We start from the raw sequence: 19,713 nt of genomic DNA on the forward strand, positions 1-19,713 counted from the left end.
AGGCAGGATTGGAACTCGGGCCTCGCGGATCCGAACCCGACACTCTGAGCACTACAGAGCCGTTTTCCTTCTCTCCCTCGGTCTCAGGAAGCCCGATGGGATGTCGGTTTCTTTAGGACTCGTTTTGTGTATCTCAGTGCCGCCGCCGCCGCCGCCATTGGGCTTAATGAGTTGTCAGGATTCCCTCGGCGATGGCCAAAGCGCCCAGACGTGCTTTCCTGCTGGAAGGCAGCACCCCCGGCATCCCGGAGGGTAGTTCGGGACAGCAAAGCGGCACCTGGCGCCCCTTCGCAGATGCCCGAGTTTCCGTTCCGGCGGGCGCTTTCTTGGCGCGAGCCCACGAAAGGGGCGGAAAGAACCGGCGAGCCTTCGAAAGGGCCGCCAGACGGCTGGCTGCTCCGAGCGCTGCTGCGTCTCCCTTTCCCGGCCGAGCCCCTCCGGCCTCTCTCTCCCTCCGCTTGCCACGTCCCGTGGGAAGGAGCCAATGGGCGGGCGCGGCCAGGTGTGCCTTACCTGCCCCACGTGGGAGGGCGGGGTGGGCAGGTAGAGCCACTCCCCGAAGGGGCGCGCCGGCCAGAGGTGGAGCCCGCTCGCCCGGGCTCGGCGTTGCAATTAGACTCCCGACCAAAAAGGGCCCCACAAAAGGCCCGACGGGGCATGCGCAGGGCCCGGGGAGCCAGGGCGCGCTTGGGTGGCTGGCGGAGGTGCGGGGCTGGGGCGCGGGGAGGTCTCTGCACGCGAGAGGGCTTGGGGGTGGGTGGCCGCCCGGTGCCTCTGGGCCGAGATCGGTAAAGGTGCTGCCTCCTGCCTCGCCATGACGGCGTCTCCCGACTACCTGGTGATCCTCTTCGGGGCCACGGCGGGGGCCAACGGGGCTAGGCTGGGGTCCGACGAGAGGGAGTTGGTCCAGCTGCTGTGGAAGGTGGTGGATCTGGCTCAGAAGAAGGTACTGGCCCGCTTGGGGAGTCGGGGAGGGGGGGCTCTGGGGACAGGGAGACCCGCGCTTCTGGCATCTCCCCGGCCCCGAAAAGCGCAAAGCGGGGTGAGTTGGCGTGACTTGTAAGGAGCCGCCGCCTAGAGTTCTTCTAAGCGAAACTGGGCGGAGGCGGAGTGGAGTGCGTGTTGGGGCTGCACGTCTGAAGGCCATGGATGGTGGAACCCGGGTGGAACACAGAGCTTGTTGCCTCCCTGTGGTTGCTGTTTCTCCACGGGGCTGAGAAATTTGAATGTTGCAAGGTGCCCCCTGTGGTACCGAAGACTACAGTCCTCTGTATATTTATCTGGGAGTAAGGCCCATTGAAGGTTGTGGGGCTTCCTTCTGAGTAACCAAGCATAGGCCTACACCATAAATAAGGAGAAAGTGCATCTTAAAGTCTCTTGAGTCTACAGGCTGGGTCAAGGGTTCCGCCAGCCTGGTTTGTCTGAATTCAGTTTCTAATCTGTGCTCTTGAGGCGAGTCTGCAGAAGAGAATGTAAAAAAGCCGATCTCTTCTCATTTCCCCCCCTCTGCCCTTATTCTGGAGGTGGGAAACCTTTACGAAGTACTGATCAAACCTGATCTTTTGGAGCTGACGGAGGAATGCCAAGAAGAAACCCAAAACACGTTGGACAGCCTGACCCTGGCCGTGCAGCTGGAGCAAGCTCTGAGACAGGTGAATGCCCCCTCCCCAGTTTGCCATCTCCTTGAGAAATGGCTCTCTTGCCTCTTTTTTTCTGGGCTGGATCTATACAAGCAGACATGAGACCTGAGGTGTTAAGGCACTCCCATTTCTCTTCAGGGATGGGTTGGGTTTACTGTGGGAGAGCGAGTTGACTCACACAGCCAGTTATATGGGAGGAGACAACCTGTTCCTTTTCCAAGGCCCACGTGTGCTTAACTTGGGGAGGTCTCTAAGCCTCCTTTCTCATGAAGCACGTGAACTGCATTACGTTTGCATTATGATTCTTGTTGCTGACCCTAGCGATATGCAGGCCCAGGCTGTGCTTGGTTTACAGGGAAGTATGTCTTGGTGAGCACATGGGATGGACTTCCTGTTAAGCACAGATACACTGAAAAAGTGGAGTGTATGTTTGTCCCAAAGGCTCTCAGTCTTCCCCAATTCAAAATCAAGTGCTCTCCTTGTTTTTTATCTCAGTTCTGCCAGTTCTCAATGTATCTTTAAAGAAAAAAAGGCTTAAAGGCTGATGGAATGTTTATAGGACCCTACACATCCTTTTTTGTTACAGCAGACTAATATGAGCGGCTGACTGAAAAAAGTTAAATTGTAGCAAAAGCAAATTAATAGGGCATCACGTCGAATAACTGCCTTTTTCTATAGGAGAGATTTCTGTTGTTCTATAGAAAATTATGGAAGTATAGATTAAGACAGATATAACGTAAAAGAAATAAGTAGTCACACAACCAAGATCTTAGTCGGCTACATTAGGAGCATCTTGTGTTTATCTCACAGGTGTTTTAGAGACAGCCAGTGTGGTGTAGTGGTTAGAGGGTTGGACTGGCATCTGGGAGACCTGAGTTCAAATCCCTACTCTGCCATGAAATCTTGCTGGGTGACCTTGGGCCAGTTACATACTCTCAGCCTAACCTACCTAACAGGGTTGTTGTGAGGGGAGAATGATGTAAGTCACTTTGAATCTCCTTTGGAGGAAAAAAATAGGATATAAATAAAATAAGGTGCTGTATGAAGCCCACCTAAAGTGTGCTTCTGCTGAAATCTGTAAAGATATTTTGAGAGCTGATTGCGTTCATTTATAGGATCTGGTCCTCCAGAAAGTTTCCTGCCTCTTTCAATGACAGTCTTAATAGTTTTTTAATAATAACTTCCATATGCTGCAAAGTGCTTAAAATAAAGTATCCAAATCTTGCCACAGCTCTCTAAAGCAGGCCAGAATGAACCACATTTGCTAAATATAGGGAGCCCAGACTTTGGCTGTACTGAAAGCATGGAGCCATGGACCTAAGCTTGCTGAAGTACAAGTATTCTTATTTAGGCAAGGAGAGCATTTCACTTGAAAGAATAACAACATTAATAACATTTGATTTATATACTGCCCTTCAGGACAACTTAACACCCACTCAGAGCAGTTTACAAAGTATGTCATTTTTTATCCCCACAACAATAATCACCCTGTGAGGTGGGTGGGGCTGAGAGAGTTCCTAGATGCTGTGACTGACCCAAGGCCACCCAGCTGGCTTCAAGTGGGGGAGCAGGGAATCAAACCCAGTTCTCCAGATAAGAGCCCTTTCCTGTTAACCACTACTCCAAATAATAATGTATCTAGTATTAGAAAATGTGTATTTATGCTGTAAGTAGATTTTTTTGGTCTTGTCTCTTTTAGTTTAACCAGTCTGTGAGCAATGAACTAAATATTGGTGTTGGTACTTCATTCTGTCTCTGCACTGATGGGCAGCTTCATATCAGGCAGGTTCTGCACCCTGAAGCTTCCAAAAAGGTAAGGGGACTGTAATTCCTTGAGTTCTACCGAAGCCCTCTTGGAGAATGGGTTATCTCTGCCTTTACCTTAAGGATACACCTTTTTGCTCAGAAGCTAAAGTATTCATGGTCCTATTGCCTCTTGTCCAGATCTTGGGATCACTTGGATGCGTGAAAGAGTGTATCTTCTAAGCAGCAATAGGTTTTTATTTATTTGCATTCTATCCGACCTCTTGCCCTTGCCTATCACTTTTATTTAACACAACAATGCCTTGCCTACGAATTCTATATATCGATCATAGGAAGTCTCATATTTTCTAGTATTGCCCCTACATTCTAAACTGGTCACTTTGCAAGGTACTCTCCAACGTGGTAGGCAACTCAAGAAGGCAGAATTCTAAATTCTATGGCCCAGTGTGAGGTTTGCTTGTTTAGATGTTAGCTTGGCTTGAAAATTCTGTAAAATTTACGATTCATTAGGAATACTTCCTAAACGATGCTTTCTTCCATATCATTGCTGTAAAAAAACCTTAGATGTGTAGTATCACATTTGCACTTGCCTTGCATGGTTGTAAAGACATTGTCTAAATGCAAGTTTCCAGCACACAGTGGCAGGGAATGGTTACATATGAAGCAGGTTTTTCTTTGGCTCTAGCTGACCAAGCTTGTGATGCATTTAACTATATTTATCATTCATTGTTTCTCTAAGAGCTTTGAACAATATCCCCCACCTTTCAAATCATGATGATAATAGTTGGTGAATGGTATTGTTCCTCACAAGTTCCTCAGTACCGGGAATGTTGAAATCCCTGTTGGTACTGAGTTGTATTTTACTGGTTTTATTTGTTGTAATTTATCTATGATTGTAACCCACCACCCTGCACCTGCTTGTGGGGAGGGCGGGCTAGAAATTCAGTCAATCAATCAAATTTGTCTCTTGCAGCAAATGCAACAGTCCAAGAATGCAATGGTGCATTTTGAATCTGGTTGGGACTTGAGTATATATCGCTTTATAAAATAGTTTATGCAAGGCAAAACATCTCTATGATCTCTAGTTTGGATGGCTTTCTTTCCCTTCATAGGAAGAAAGAATTTGTTCCCTAATGGCTTTATGTACCATTTCTCACAAAGCTGCCGAAGCGGATAATAAAGTACAATGAATTTGTCCTTGTCCATTTCTGAACCGCTCCTTCCTTGTGTGTGCCATTGAACAAAATGTGCACACATTGTTGGAAAATTGGAACCTGAAGCCAAACTTGTCTGGTCAGAGTAGACATTTTATTCCTCAGCACAGAACTCCAGGTTTTTACACATTTCCTACACATTTCCTTTTCAGGAGCAGCCTTCCCTGGTTCTCATGCATTGACCCTCATTATGTTAGCATTTCTTCTTTTGTAGTCAAGATATGATCAAATCCTACTGTCCATCCTAAGAAACATCAGTCTACATTCTAGTTTTGCAGAGGTTCAGCAACAGTACCTAGTCTGGTATTCCAACTATATGCATTGGCTATGGGTAAATTGATCATCCTTGTGTGCTTCTTCAAAGGGCACTTATTTCCAACTATAGTTCATACTAACCTGCTACTAAGTATGCATGGTGATGCTTTCAGCACTGTACTTCATTCTTCGGGCAAGATTAAATACATCATCTACTGTGATGTTATCCATATGATTACGTTTGTCATGTCAACCCTGGCTACATTTTGCCCACAACAGATCAATCTCTTCCAGAAATGCATACATTCCAAACTTCTAAAATAGCTGGAAGCAGATGCTTGTCAGAGGACAGCAAAGCAGAAATCAATCTGCCACAAAAATATGTCTCAGTTATTGCTGCTTCTCCCCTTTCCTGCTCTATCTCCCCCTCCCCCAAATTCATAGTACTTGCCTAAGGTGCACTGTGTTATAGGGGATTGAATGCTACTAGTAATGCACAGAAAGTTTTCTTAAGACAATTGAGGGAGGACATTTCTGAACCATGCCAGTCAGTGTATTCTTTTTCAGAAGTTCACACAGTTCATTTGGTTAGTTGGAAGCGTGGCATTTTAAAGTAAAATTAAGTCTTGAGGCTTTAACATTGTATAGAGTCACAGAGCAAAAAGGAGTTCGCTGGCATTCATTTGGGATGAGCTGCATAACTTGCTTAGTTTCTATGAGTAATTTGGGCAGTTCCATCATTGCATCACTTGATGTTTGAATCTCTTCATCGTTCTGTACCTATTAAGAAATATTTGTTTTATTTTGTCTGGGAACGCACCACTAAAATGGGCTTTACATTTGGCTTTAACCCTTTGTCACAGAGGGGGCTCGAGTTAGAAGTTTGTTATGTATAAGGTATATACAGTGTAGTCCTTAAGCAGAGTTATACTCCAAGTCCATTGATATAAATTGGCTTAGAAGGGTGTAATTTTGATCAGAACTACACTTTTGGAAATGCTTTTCATACTAAAGATGCATACTAGAAAAAGGGAATAGGCTGGTTACTGTATTGGTGAAAAGAGGCGTGTGTCGCTCTTCAAGCACCTATTGAAAATAATCAAAGTTGCATTTCTGGATATCAGAACTAACTTTATTGGATATTCTGTGTTTGTTTCTGAAAAAAGTCTTCTACAAAATCTATGCCTCTTCTGTTGTTCTTTGCCTCTTGTGACATGGGTAGTTAAAATTAGTATGTAGGAGTAATGAGTATTCCCATTGTGATGTAACTGCTAGTTGTGGTTTTATAATCTACAACAGCATGTACTTTCATCTTGAAGTATTCACAAGGGAGAGACTTAACAATGCTTAAGTGGCCAATGAGTGGCTTGCAAAAGGACTTGTAATGTTAGCTGAGCAGGCTTTCAGACTAACTGTTCAGGCTATAAGTGTGAAAACAGAGGACGGGGACGGGGTGGGGGGAGAGATGAATGCTATTGTGGCTTATCAGAAGTAACTTGGTTTCTTGCAGAATATCTTGTTGCCTGAATGTTTCTACTCATTTTTTGATCTCCGAAAAGAATTCAAGAAATGTTGCCCAGGCTCACCTGAAATTGACAAGCTGGATGCTAAAACCATGGCAGAGCGTATCCTTTAAAAACAAAATGAAGGGTTAAGAAATGGTACATCTTTAGAACGAGCTATAGTTGCCTGCCCCCTTGCAGAAATAGAAAATAGAAATACACTTTAGTTCAAAATGTTCCATATGTTTGTATCCTGCTTGGCGCTCTTTATGCTTTGATATATTGAGTAGATGCCTATGCAAACATTTGGATGGATATGTTCATTTGGCGCCCCCTTAAAATCCTCAGTTCATACAAGACATAGCCTTGTGGGGGACAGTAACATGGAACTAGGGGAGAGTTCCTCCCTTCACATTTGGTGGGGCAACTCTTAGCACCTGTTGAGTTAATGGGGGTCGTTAGCCAGCCCAATTCCCTCACTTTTCTGTGGGGGAGGAAGTCATGTGTCCAACCGAACCAAGGTGTCCTATGTTTGTGTGGTGCCCTCAAGTCATAGCTGACTTATGGCAAACCCCCCCCCCCTTTGCGGGGTTTTCATGGCAAGAGACTATCAGAGGTGGTTTGCCATTGCCTGCCTCTGCAACCCTGGTCTTTGCTGGAGGTCTCCCATGCAATTACTAACCAAGGCCATCCTTGCTATTCCTCCTTTTATTTTGGTATTCTGGTGGTAGCATCTTCCTGGCTGTTTGGAGAGGTGTTGATGCAAAGTCCTCCATCACCAAAATCTCCACATGTGCTCCCTGTTCAATAGACTTGGGATGGGCAATGGTGAAACCCCATATCATATATATGATCAGTGTGCCTTTACTGGGGCCTGCATACTCCAGTGGCAGTGTGCCTTGATTAGGTGCAGGGTACATTATCCTCCTGTGTGGCTGGAAGGAATGGGCAGCTGGCTGGGATTCTTCATTGACTTCAATGAGTGTGTTTTTATTTATGCTGTTTCTTCTATGGGCATAAATTTATGGTTCTGTCAGGAGCAATAGCTGCAAGACCAGTATTTCCAATTCTGATCATTTAGAGACGAAGCTATAATTTTCTTCTGTATGGCTACTGTTTATCCATGTTGGTCACCTGGGACATTTTTAAGGTTTTTGTGTATCATATAAAAACATCTTTCATCAAATAAGCAGAATTTATGGATAAATTCTAGAAGATTAACCATGTTCATTGTAGTAAAAATTGACTCTTGTGATAACTTTTAATGTTCAGCAGTTCTTTTGTGGTACAATGATTTGTGGGTGTCTACTTACTCAGAAGATTATTAAGGAAAACCACATCTATTTACTGTACACATTTCTTGATGGGCATCTGTGCAGATCTAGATGCTACCATTTATTCCTTTAAAATATTTATGGATCACCTTTCAAGAGAGACCTGTTAACAAGGTGTGAAAGTAATCCATACAAAACAAAACAATACATATGCAAATAAACTAATGAAACTGTTTTAAAACTGCAAAAAAGGTTCCATAATCCATAATCAAACATGTATTCCTGGTTAGTGGAAATTCCCTCTCCCCTGCCTCAGTCTTTGGACTGTTGAGTGTGAAAATGTGACACACCTATCATTTTTCTCATTTCTTTACATTTGTGTTTTACCCTGTGTGGTTCTGCCAGTTTTTCTTTCAGTCCTGAACACAACAAAATGTAAAGGAGAAAGTCCCACACCAGAGCCAAGACACATGTTGTGTGGCAGATGTATGTAAAAAAAAAACCTCCCAAGTTGAGTTTTTAAATGACCATTAGCTGAAATTAACAACAGAGAGGGGAGGGCTGGCTAGATCCTTTCCCCTTCCGGCTGTTTCCCACTTAGAATTCCCATGATCTGCTTTTCCACCTTCTGGGAAGAGGTGCTGTGATGGGAAAGCAGCAGGGGTGATGGGAAAATGGAAAAAGGCTAACCAGCTCCTCTGCCTGCCATTCCTCTACTCCTGTTTTTAATTTTTAGGGTGGAGGGAGGGAAGGAGATGGCTACATCTAATTTAGTTCCTAGATGTGTGTTTTGGTTTGTCATCTAGTGAGAGCAGGTTGCTGTCATAAGGCAGACTTCATCCCCTGCCTTGGGCAACAGGCATAAAGTGACTCATTTTCAGACGTTTGTAGTAATGGTGCTTTGGACTTCATTTGTACCAACTTTTGGGTTGGACCTGGCCAGCTCTTTCAATTAATTTAATCCCCCTTCTTACTACAGATCCTGCCTCCTCCACCCAGGTCTCATGATCCTCACCATAGCCTTTTTGGTGGACATAGGGGACTCCCTTTGTTCACCAGCAGAAAAGCTAGTTGGACCCAGCCCTTCAGCTTTATCCGTTGTAGATAGTGTTACATATAATTGAATATAGCTCTCTGAAACACTTTGCTGTAACTTCTAAAGCTTTGTCATGCATCTGTATGGTGTACAGGTGGGCTGATGGAGTCACTGACATGTTGAAGCAGGGCTGGGAAGAGTTGGCTTTGCAGCCTCAATGAGGGTCACTTAGTGACCTTGGGGCCAGCCATTCTTTCAACCTAATCTGTTTCACAGGATTGTGATAGATGAGGGGCACCCCAGTGAGTTCCTTGGAGGGTGGGTAGAGTTTTTTAAAAGATACAATCGATGATAGTTGGGTATTCTCTGAAACACTCCCCCCCCCCAGGTTTTGGCATGTAGAACTGAATTCAGCCCTCCAAGTGAAGGTTTACCAGTGTTAATATAATATTCCTAATGCTTGGTCGGAGCGCTCTTATTAACTTGTTTCTTTAGACTATGTCTGTCTAGCTTGAAGTGGCTAGCATCAAGAATAAAAGGATAATCTAATTAAATTAGAAATGAAGTAGTTTGAAAGAAATTCCAGACACGAAACTGGTCAGTAATAAAATCAGCAGCATAAGAAATTTACAAGCAAGGGGTAGGCTGAAAAGAATGAGGTTGAAATACAAAAAATAGAAACCCTGAGTAAAGAGATTTGTTTTCACTCAGTGACTAATAGAGGAAAGAAGCATTCCACAACAGGGGGAACCACTATTGAGAATGGCCTGTCCCTTCTGTGGGTGAGGTCGCTAGCAGCAGGGCTTGCAATAATAATCTCAGTGGGCAGCACAGTATTTGTGGTGGGGGAAGCCATTTCTCAATGATTGGGGGGGGTGTCTCAGTCCATTCAGGGCTCTACTGTGAGCACCTGCACCCTGAATTGCACCCAGTAACAGATGCAGATTATAATCCTATTAGTTTAATAGAAAAATGATGATTAAGTACCTATCAGTAGGGCAGTGCAAAGGGGCTGCTCACAGACAAGGAAAGGGTTTTCTGCAGACATGGGGGGGCTCTCCATGCTTGCAGAAAGTATTGCTTTTATGGCTCCATGGAAACTGAGAATGCCTATTGATCTTAGCTGGTGATGGCAATTGAAAAGGGGGGGGATAGAGTACCCTGGAAGGGGAAAATTTGCATGTGGCTAGGGGGATTTTCCTCATTGTATGTCTCCTCATTCTACAATCCTTCACATGCCCCAACTTTTACAAACTCTTGTACTGCTTCACTGTGCTGCTAGCTTGATCCACTGGAATGCTTCCTTCAATATTTGAAGTATTGCTGTCTCTCATGATGGTGTACTTTTCTGTTTACATTTTATGTATATCCTTGTTGACTTTTTAAAAATTATCTGCACAGCTTTTCAGTTTCAGATCATGTTGATTTTAGTTGGCCCTCTCAAGTTAACATAGGGTTGCCAGCCTCCAGGTAGTGGCTGGAGATCTCCCAGAATTACAACTGGTCTCCAGGCCTCAGAGGTCAGTTCACCTGGAGAAAATGGTGAACTCTATGGAATTATGCCATGCCAAAGTCCTTTGCCTCCCCAAACCCCACTTTCTCCAGGTTTCACCCTCCAGATCTCCAGGAACTTCCCAAGTTGGAGCTGGCAACCCTAAGTTAACATGCCATTTGTTATCAAATGAATTGGAGAATTGGGAATTTGTTCACCTCAACTAAGCTGTAAATACATGTATATTTTAGGGTCTGCCTGCATTCTCTGTACGACATAATTTGCTGCAGTTCTCCACTTGCAAAGCTTGCTCAGCCAGTTCACTGTTCCAAATGCCCCAGGGTGGAGCCAATCAAGCTTGCAGTCATAAATCAAGGGCCTTCAGAGGACACATTCCCCTTCCCCCAGAGATCAAACAAACAGAAGCTACTGCATAGCCAGACCATGAGCAGACTTGGAGTTAGAATAGTTTCTTGACATATTCAGGTTAATGTATTGATCCCCATATTTATATAAATACATTCTGGGGCCCCATTCAGAAGTTCAGTTAAACACTGGAAATGTGTGGTGCTGATCTTTTTTAAAAATTTACACGAGCAACTCTCAAAATGCTATGCCTCTGCCTGCCTCCATTCAACGAGGAGATATCAACGAATAAGGAAGCTGCTGCTTCTCTGTGGTGCAAAGAACCTTCCGATGAAGGGGTGAGATGGAATACAGGTCACACCATGGCCGTTTGAGTTGTGACATTCTAGAATCTACTAGCCTTGGAGGCTTGATCTTGGAGGCCATGTATAAGACAATATAAAACACTTTACTTCACCTTATCATTAAAATGTAGCTAATATGGTTCTCATTGTATTGGTCTGAGGATGGAGTCATCTCTCCATTACCTCCCACAAGCTTGGCAGCCCCCTTTCAAAGTGCAAGATTAGAGGACTTGTGGGGGGGGGAACAAATCTTAAAATATGAGGGTTTCCACATTGATGAAGACCTGAGAACAGCTGAATTAACACTAATGCTGCAGGTGATGCTGTTAATTATTTTAAGGAACTGTGGGGCAAAAGGAAGAGCAAGATGACGGCAGTCTATTTGCAAGTAGAAATCTGGTTATGGGGGTCCTATGGAAAGGAAAAATAAAATACGGAATGCAACGATGATGTGTGAACTAAAGCCCCTTACTAAAATACAGCAGGTTGATGACAGCTATGACTGACAGCCATGACTAACAAGTTGTCTTTTATGGCCTCAAATAATATTTGGGAAGATACTGCTACCAATGATATAAAGGAAAAAAAGGGTTGTCTTGTATTCGTCTGTACATTTTCATAACATGTTGCAATGAATGTGTGGGGACTTTGTTTGAATTTATTTTGTTCTGACATATAGCCGTAAGATTGTATTCCAAAGTTCATCTTATATTTAATAGAATGAAAGCATGGCTCAGATCATCACAGGATCCATGTTGACAGCAGAGATTTCTGTCAGTGGGTGGGACTTTCTTGCTTCCCCCACTCACTGCAGCTCAGGGAGGGGGGATGGAGACCCCCCAGGAACAGCATGAGGGGAATTGGAAGTCTGCTGCAGATGGAGAGAATTGGCGAAAATCGTCCTCCTTCCATCAGTGGACACTTACCCTGAATCCAACACCATGTCTGACTTCATCAAGCTGGCAAATATTCCCCTTGTCAGTTCCTTTTCATAGGGGCATGCTTTCTTGCTCAGGGGGCAAAGATGGGCACTGCACAGCTTTAGCATTAATACTACTGTGAATCAAGAGTAACTTTTGCTTATTAATCCTGAAATGTAATACTTGTATTCAATCTACTGAAATATTGCTTTAAGACTCTTCCCTTAACACCAGTGTCTAGATCTTAATCTTGACGGGAACAATCCAGTGCAGCGTTTTGGTATATCTCAAGTGGAAGATATGGCAAATGTCATCTTAACTCTAATTTCTGAACCATACAGTAAGAAAAATGGAGGCATTCCAAGTGGGACTTGGGGTGGTTACCTCACTGTTCGTGATGTTTCTTTTCTGATTCCTGCCTCCAGTAAATCCCATGTTGCTTTTTGAAAGACTAGTCAAGGGAATGTGTTTACGATTTATTCTGATTTGTATGTCACCTTTCCAGAGACTTGAGGCAGCTAACAATGTAAAAGTAAAAATAAATTGAAAATTGGTAACACCAGCCCCACCAGCAATAAGACTATGCCAGTCTAGCAGCCATAAAATCACCTGCCAATTAAAACAGCATAAAACAATCCTACCAATGAGACAGATATCAAACAAATGGGATATACAAAAGAAAAAGAGCTAAAAAACTAGGATAGAACTTTAATTAAAGTTTGAGTAAAGAGAAATATTTTAGCCTGGCACCTAAGTGCCCGTAGGATAGATGCCAGGTGATCTTGAAGTGATAGAGCATTCCAGAGATGAGGAACCATCACAGAGAGAGTCTTGTTTCTATTTTCCATCCTCCTCAATCCATGGTAGGGGATGCAGAGAGCAGGGCTTAATTCCTGAGGTGGACGGTGCAGGAGGAGGCATTCCTTCTAGGCCACAAGTTGTGAAAGTCTTTAACAGTAAGCACTAGCACTTTTAAGTTTTGCCTTCTAACAAATAGGGTGCCAGTGCAGCTTTTTTAGTACCAGGGTGGTACAATCCCAATAGCCAGTCCTTTACAGCAGCCTAGGCCACAGAACAGTTTTCAGAGGCAGCCCCACCTAATGTGCATTACAGTAATTTAACTGGATGTGATCAGAGCATGGCTCAAGTGGCCAAAGAAAGTTGTACATAAATGTACATGCGCTTCCTGTTCATCCTCACCCATAACTCTCTTATTTAGGTAGTAAATATTGATGAGCCAGTTTCATTGTGTGAGTAAATATTTGTAAAGCTTTGAACATTTTTTTAGAACCTAGAAGGTCAAAAGGGAGCTGTTAAAGTCTGTTTACTAACAGCACACTTGCTGGAATAAAACAGGCAGTTGCAGAATTACTGGATTCAGCATATGGCTGGCCGTCTTCCAGAATGGAAAAAAGCAAGACTTGAGCTGAATGAAATTGTTGTAACATTTTCAGAACTATAGTTCATTTTTGCGATATGTAAAATTCGTTCTCAGTCAGCAGAATATATACATGACAGAGGGAGAGAAACACACTTCTGAACAATTGGGTTGAAAGGCCATGAAATACAGGAGGAATTTCTTCCTCAAAGAGTAATGAGTGAGGGAGAGGCACTGCTGTTTCCATGGGGGTGAGAATAGAGTGTTATGAGTATACCTTGTTTTTCTTCTCTGAAATATTGGAAGGAATGTTATCCTATTTTCAAAAAAAGTTACTTAAAAAGAAATATCTTTTAAATTTTTTTTAGATCACAGATTTTCAGATCCAGAAAGAGTAAACTACAAATTTGAAAGTGGAACCTGGTAAGTATTTGCATTTAAGCATTTCCAAGGTTCGGGGTTTCTCACCTACTGTTAAAATAAATGCTGCTGTGGATTATACTTTCAAGGCTTGTTCAGTCTTAGTCCTGGCTTCCATATTTCCTTGGAATATCACAATACTTGTATAATAATCAAAGGATGTTCCCTGTTCTTCTTTGTCCAGATATTATTTTGTGTGACTCCCTTGCTGTTAAAATACCAAGACACCCATTATTAGCCATACAACATTCTAGCTTTAGTCACAAAAGGTTGTGATGGCCCAGAAGTTTCTTTTGAGGGGAAGCTTCTACCAAACAAAATACAACATCATTCGATTTATATACCGCCCTTCCGGACAACTTAACATCCCCTCAGAGCAGTTCACAAAGTAGGTTATTATCCCCACAGCAATCACCCTGTGAGGTGGGTGGGGCTGAGAGAGCTCCGAGAGCTGTGACTGACCGAAGGGCACCCAGCTGGCTACAAATGGAAGAGTGGGGAATCAAACCCGGGTCTCCAGATTAGAGTCCCACCGCTCTTAACCACTCCACCAAAATCCATGTTTAGATTTTTTTTAAGATCCTTTTTATCTTTTATGTTTTAAGAGCTGATCCTAGAACCTATTTCAAGGCTCTCTTGCTGTAGAGTCCTTTTTGATGATAAAACACTTTCTTGGTAATTACACTATATATCCTTTTATGGAAGCAGAGAATGTTTGCTTCAGTTGTGATCAATGTGTAACCACAGGTTTTATGGGCTGGTGGAAGAACAGTAGATCTCCAGCCCAGGTGAAGATAGTGGTTAGCTGTTAGTACACATCTTACTCCCCTCCCCCCCCCCCCCACAATCTTCTGCTCTCTCCAAAGCTGTTGTTTTCTTTGTGACAGTTCTTGATAATTTGTGTTGAACCTTTCTCAGGAATCAAAATGCTTCCTGCTTCATTTGGTTACCAATGATGAGCTCATAGTGGCTGGGTTGCATCAAAACAAGCCACATGCTCAAGAGAGGGGGACAACTCCTCCTCCTATGGCAGCCCTCCAGATGCTCCCTCATATTACTCTTGAGAAACCCCATCCTCCAGGAGCAACATTTCAGGGGGCATCTGGGGCTGCTTCAGGAGTGGGGAGATGGGAAAGCTGTAGTAGTAGTTAAGAGCGGCAGGACTCTAATCTGGAGAACCGGGTTTGATTCCCCACTCCTCTGCTTGAAGCCAGCTTGGTGACTTTGGGTCAGTCATAGCTCTTTCAGAACTCTCTCAGCCCCACCCACTTCACAGGGTGATTGTTGTGAAGATAATAACAACTCACTTTGTAAACTGCTCAGAGTGAGCATTAAGTTGTCCTGAAGAGCGGTATCTAAATCGAATGTTGTTGTTATATACAGAATTTAGACAAAATCCAACCCAGTGTTTCCAGCACAGCACATGGAACATTACTCTATGGGACTTGCCTCCAGAGGAAATAGTGCTTGTGGTAGTCTCTCAAAAATCTTTTTTAATAAAAAAAAATTAGAAAGCTCCATGGTGGCTATTAGTGGCTTCTAAGCAACAGTACAGAAAAATTACCTCTGACTACCAGATCCTAGGGGTAGATATTGCTGTCCTTCTGCCTTTGAACTGCCTGGCCATGATTAATACACAGAAATTGAATGATTGTTCTAAACCACATGACCCTTCTTGCATTCCTACAGATATTTATCCTACACCAAATATCTGCAGTATACATTTACAGAACTGAAACAGTATTTCTGCAGATGTGCAAACATATGAAACTGCCTTAGAGTTAAACTATGGTCTTTCCGTATTGTCTGTTCCAGGGCTTTTTTTCTGGGAAAAGAGGTGGTGGAACTCAGTGGGTTGCCTTTGGAGAAAATGGTCACATGGCTGGTGGCCCTGCCCCCTGATCTCCAGACAGAGGGGAGTTTAGATTGCCCTCTGCGCTGCTCGGTGGCACGGAGGGCGATCTAAACTCCTCTCTGTCTGGAGATCAGGGGGCGGTGCCACCACCCATATGACCATTTTCAAGAGGTTCCGGAACTCCGTTCCACCACGTTCCAGCTGGAAAAAAGCCCTGGTCTGTTCTGATTGGCAATGACACTCTAGGGTCTCAGGCAGAAAAAGGTCTTTTCTAAAACCTGCCATCTATGTTCCTTTTTAAACTGATGATACTTTTAAATGGGTGATACTCAGATCTGGATCAGGGAGCTTCTGCTAACAAAGCAGGTGCTGTACCATTGGGCCACAGCTCCTCCTCACTGATGCAACTGACTGTAGGAACAGCAAATAAATGAGGCAGAAAAGATTACATGGGAAATAATGGGTGTGTGTGTGTGAAAGTAACCATCTAGGCAAAAAAAGTTAATATCAGTTTAATCAAAAAAGAAATGCACCAAGATGTAGAAAAGGGAGGATTACATCAGAACTAGGATTTGAATGACTAAAATGAGTTGGAATGATGTTCATGGTGGTGTTGGAAAATGCCAGTGAGTCATAGCTAACTTATGGCGACCCCTGCTGGGGTTTTCAAGGGAAGAGACTAAGTTTGCCATTGCCTGCCTCTGCATAGCAACCCTGCTCTTCCAAGGCTGACCCTGCTTAGCTTCCGAGATCTGACGAGATTGGGTTTGCTTGGGCTATCCAGGTTAAGACATGATATACATAGAGGTTATAAATTATTGGAGGACAAATCCATATTTGAAAAGCTATTGAAGGTTTTCTCAGCCATCTGCTTAAAAAGCTGGTGTATCAAATATCTTTTTATCCCACCCTTCTTTCAAGGAACTCATAAAGTGGCATACATGACTCCCCTCTCCCCACCCCAATTTTATCCTTACAGCATCCTTTTGTGGTTAGGCTAAGAGAGAAGGACTGACCCAAAGTTATCAAATAAATAAGTTTCATGGTAAGCAGGGATTTGAACCTGGCTGTCCCCCATCCAACTGCAGGAGTGCACTGGCTATTCTCAATAGCAAGTATCAATTTCAGCCCATGCAAAAGGCCTCAGACTTTTGGTTGCGGTGATGGGCATTTTAAATATATGCCTTCATATTCCACAGCAGCAAGATGGAACTTGTAGATGATAATACCATAATCCGAGCAAGAGGTTTACCATGGCAATCATCTGACCAGGATATTGCTAGATTCTTCAAAGGCTTAAACATTGCCAAGTAAGTACACACCGTAAACCTTATTCTTAAGCTATAATTTTTGATAAAATTCTTAATAGTTTTTAAATCATTTTCTGTTCTTCCTACAAGGGTGGTTAATGGCAAGGAGGAAGGCTGAAAAACACAACTATTGGCTATATTTCTAGGAAGCAATTCTGTGGCTACTGTTTCCAATATTAATTTTATTATGAGCAGTGTAAGAATTATGGGGAAATTTACAATAGAGAACCATCGTGTATAGTGCCATTGAGAATTTGCTTCTTCAGAAGGGGAGAGGAAAGGTTCATATTCTCCACCAAAGTAATTCGGATTTTTCACCGGGTCTAGTGAGTTCTGCCATCTTCAATACTTTTTGCAGAGCCTTGCTAATTTTGCTGTTGTATTTTACTTTCCTTCAATGGGACAAAGAAGCTGCGTTGAACAGCTGGACTCAATGCAGTTTATAGGGTAACTGATATTATTGTTTTAGTATCTTAAAAAAAATAGCAATGCATGTAAAGAAATAGCTTATTGCCAGATGGAATCCCTTTTTAGTTGGATCCAACCATTTTTCCCACTGGTGAAATAGGGAAGAGAGGGTCCACTTTTCTGAGGATCATGGACAAAAGCTCTTTGGGACAAGGAGAATTAGTTGAGATTGAGTGAAAATGCTGGCTGGATCCAAGCCACTGATTATGCTTAGTACTTCATAAAAACATACACGAGGGTTGCTGCATTTCTTCAGTCACCGTCATATCAATTAATCTCCTTTCTCCCCCCACCTCCTTCATCACCCTTAAAAAGCCTTGTTAATATTTTTCCTTTATTATTGTTTGTAACTTTTAAAAATCAACCAGTTATTGATAGTGTTTAAAGCAAAATCTAGTCCATTGGCCCTGATGGAGATATACCGTATTCCTTTCCTGCCTTTTCAGCTTGCCTTAAAAACAGTCCCCAAACTGTAGCCGTTAAACTGTTCGATAAGAATGAATCCAGTTTTTCATATTCCAGTATTCTGATAAATGAATAACACAGAACAGAAAAGTGCTGGGTATTCTTAGTTTTGTTAAAATTATTTTTTAAAAAAATTAAATACAATGAAGTAACTTCAAAGGTGTTCAGCTACTTGTATTTAGGTTGTGGCTGTGCTTCATTGGTTTTCTCATTCCTCCCCTCTTGCATAATGTTAGGCTTTCTTACCACAACATTCCCAGTTATGGACCTGATCCTGAAGCTCTGGCTACAGGAGATCCATCTGAGCCCTTCTCTGTCTCCAGAAATCACATGGCCACCATGCTTCCGAGTTTTGAACCTTGCAGCTGTAAGGATTTCAACATGCTTTGGAAAAGAACTAAAGCTGAAGTTCAGGCTGCTGAACTCTGTTCCCAAGATGGCATTCAGCATTTGCATGGAAGAGAAAGCAATAGATTATTTCTCATTGAAGTGGTCATATGAGCATTTCAGAATTCCACTGGTGTGTGCACACTCACCTTTAAAAAACAAAACCACAAAAGTACAAAATGGAGTTTGCTTTTTTTCTTAGCTTTGAGAATGCTAGCCTGTGTGGCTCACTGCTGCCTCTCTCTCTCTCTCTCTCTCTCTCTCTCTCTCTCTAGAGGAGGGGCTGCACTTTGCCTTAATGCCCAAGGCAGACGCAATGGGGAAGCTCTTGTCAGGTTTGTGAGTGAAGAACACAGAGATCTCGCCCTGCAAAGACACAAGCATCACATGGGGAACCGGTACATTGAGGTATGCTGCTCAATCTCCAAACGCTGCATTTGAGAGAGAAGGTGGCAGGTGTGTCCATCTGTAAGCATTTCTTCCTTCTTCTTTCCTAGGTGTACAAAGCAACAGGTGAAGACTTTCTCAAAATTGCAGGAGGTAATTTTTTTCTCCTACTATAATTTTGGTTAAAATTGAAAATACTTTTTATTTAATGACGATTTTTTAAGTTGATACCATTGAATTTAAATAAAACCGCCTTATTGTAGGTCAGAGTTTTTGATTCAGTGAGCCATTGTGGAGTGGTAGGACAGTGTTGGATTTTCAACTTGTGGTCTTGGGTTCTGCCTTCACTTGCTAACCTCCCTGGAGAACCTGCTGCCAGTTATTCTGTCTTGGCCTACTCTTTCTGTTGTGATAAAAGGTAGGGGGGTCAAGTCTCCCACTATAGCAGCTTCAGCAGGAGGAATTGTGGGGGGAGTGCCATTGCAGCAGTGCCGCAACATCACTTCTGGTTGTGTAACCTGGGTCGAATCCACATTCACCCATTACCCGCATGTTTATCGGATATCTTCCGTTTGCCTCCAATCCGTGATTTTTTCCTCTTCGTTCACATCCCTGCTTCCAATCCGTCTTTCTTGCGCGTCCCTCCGGTCACATGGCCGCTCAAAAACCGCTTTTTTGGGCGGGACCTTTTTTTCCCCGCCCATTTTTTTTAAAAAAAATTTAGCACACTTTTCCGTTATTTCGATCTTACCTTATAAAGAAACATCATTGAAGATAATGATGCCTCTCTTTCCCCCACTGACAGCACTGATGGCTCTCTCACATTTCTTTTTTGGAAATTTGGAAGCATGTGGGAAGCTTTTGTGGGCATTTCCTATGCAGGACAGTTCAGTGCCTGAAGTTTACTGAAGTTACACTTCCTTGGAGTGTCATTATTTCGATATTTCATAATTTCGATATTACAGTAATATAAAATAAAAAAATAAAAAACAGTTAAAAAGGAAGTTTCACGAGTCCGTTCTGAGAATGGATTCACCCCAAAATGATTTTTCAAACTACCAGATTTGATTCAGAAACAGCATAATCAATAAATCCAATGCTATGAAGTCAAAAACAGTCTTTTGCAGACTACGGAGCACTTGCAAGTTGAATCAGCCAATAGGAACTCTCAGAACGGCCGGAGAGACAGGAAGTGGGGGGGGTTTTAAAAAAACGCATAAATTGCGCATTGGCCCG

General features: G+C 43.1%; 1 protein-coding gene across 3 annotated transcripts in view; it reads left to right on the top strand.

Moving 5' to 3' along the window:
• The first annotated feature begins 616 nt into the window (after positions 1-616).
• The window catches only part of ESRP1 (epithelial splicing regulatory protein 1), a 41,658-nt gene continuing 22,561 nt past the window's right edge, over positions 617-19,713 (top strand). For 2 of the 3 annotated variants that reach the window (XM_054985598.1, XM_054985599.1), the window contains exons 1-9: positions 618-946; positions 1,524-1,652; positions 3,340-3,453; positions 6,384-6,498; positions 12,049-12,147; positions 13,554-13,608; positions 16,660-16,770; positions 18,366-18,498; positions 18,588-18,630. In XM_054985598.1, the coding sequence (XP_054841573.1) occupies positions 815-946; positions 1,524-1,652; positions 3,340-3,453; positions 6,384-6,498; positions 12,049-12,147; positions 13,554-13,608; positions 16,660-16,770; positions 18,366-18,498; positions 18,588-18,630 (931 nt within the window). In that variant the 5' untranslated portion in view covers positions 618-814. Of the gene's footprint in view, positions 947-1,523; positions 1,653-3,339; positions 3,454-6,383; positions 6,499-12,048; positions 12,148-13,553; positions 13,609-16,659; positions 16,771-18,365; positions 18,499-18,587; positions 18,631-19,713 lie in introns of all 3 variants that reach the window. The other variant, XM_054985600.1, reaches the window with a different exon arrangement.

The sequence above is a fragment of the Eublepharis macularius genome, chromosome 7 (genome assembly GCF_028583425.1).
Source record: "Eublepharis macularius isolate TG4126 chromosome 7, MPM_Emac_v1.0, whole genome shotgun sequence".
NCBI lineage: Eukaryota > Metazoa > Chordata > Lepidosauria > Squamata > Eublepharidae > Eublepharis > Eublepharis macularius.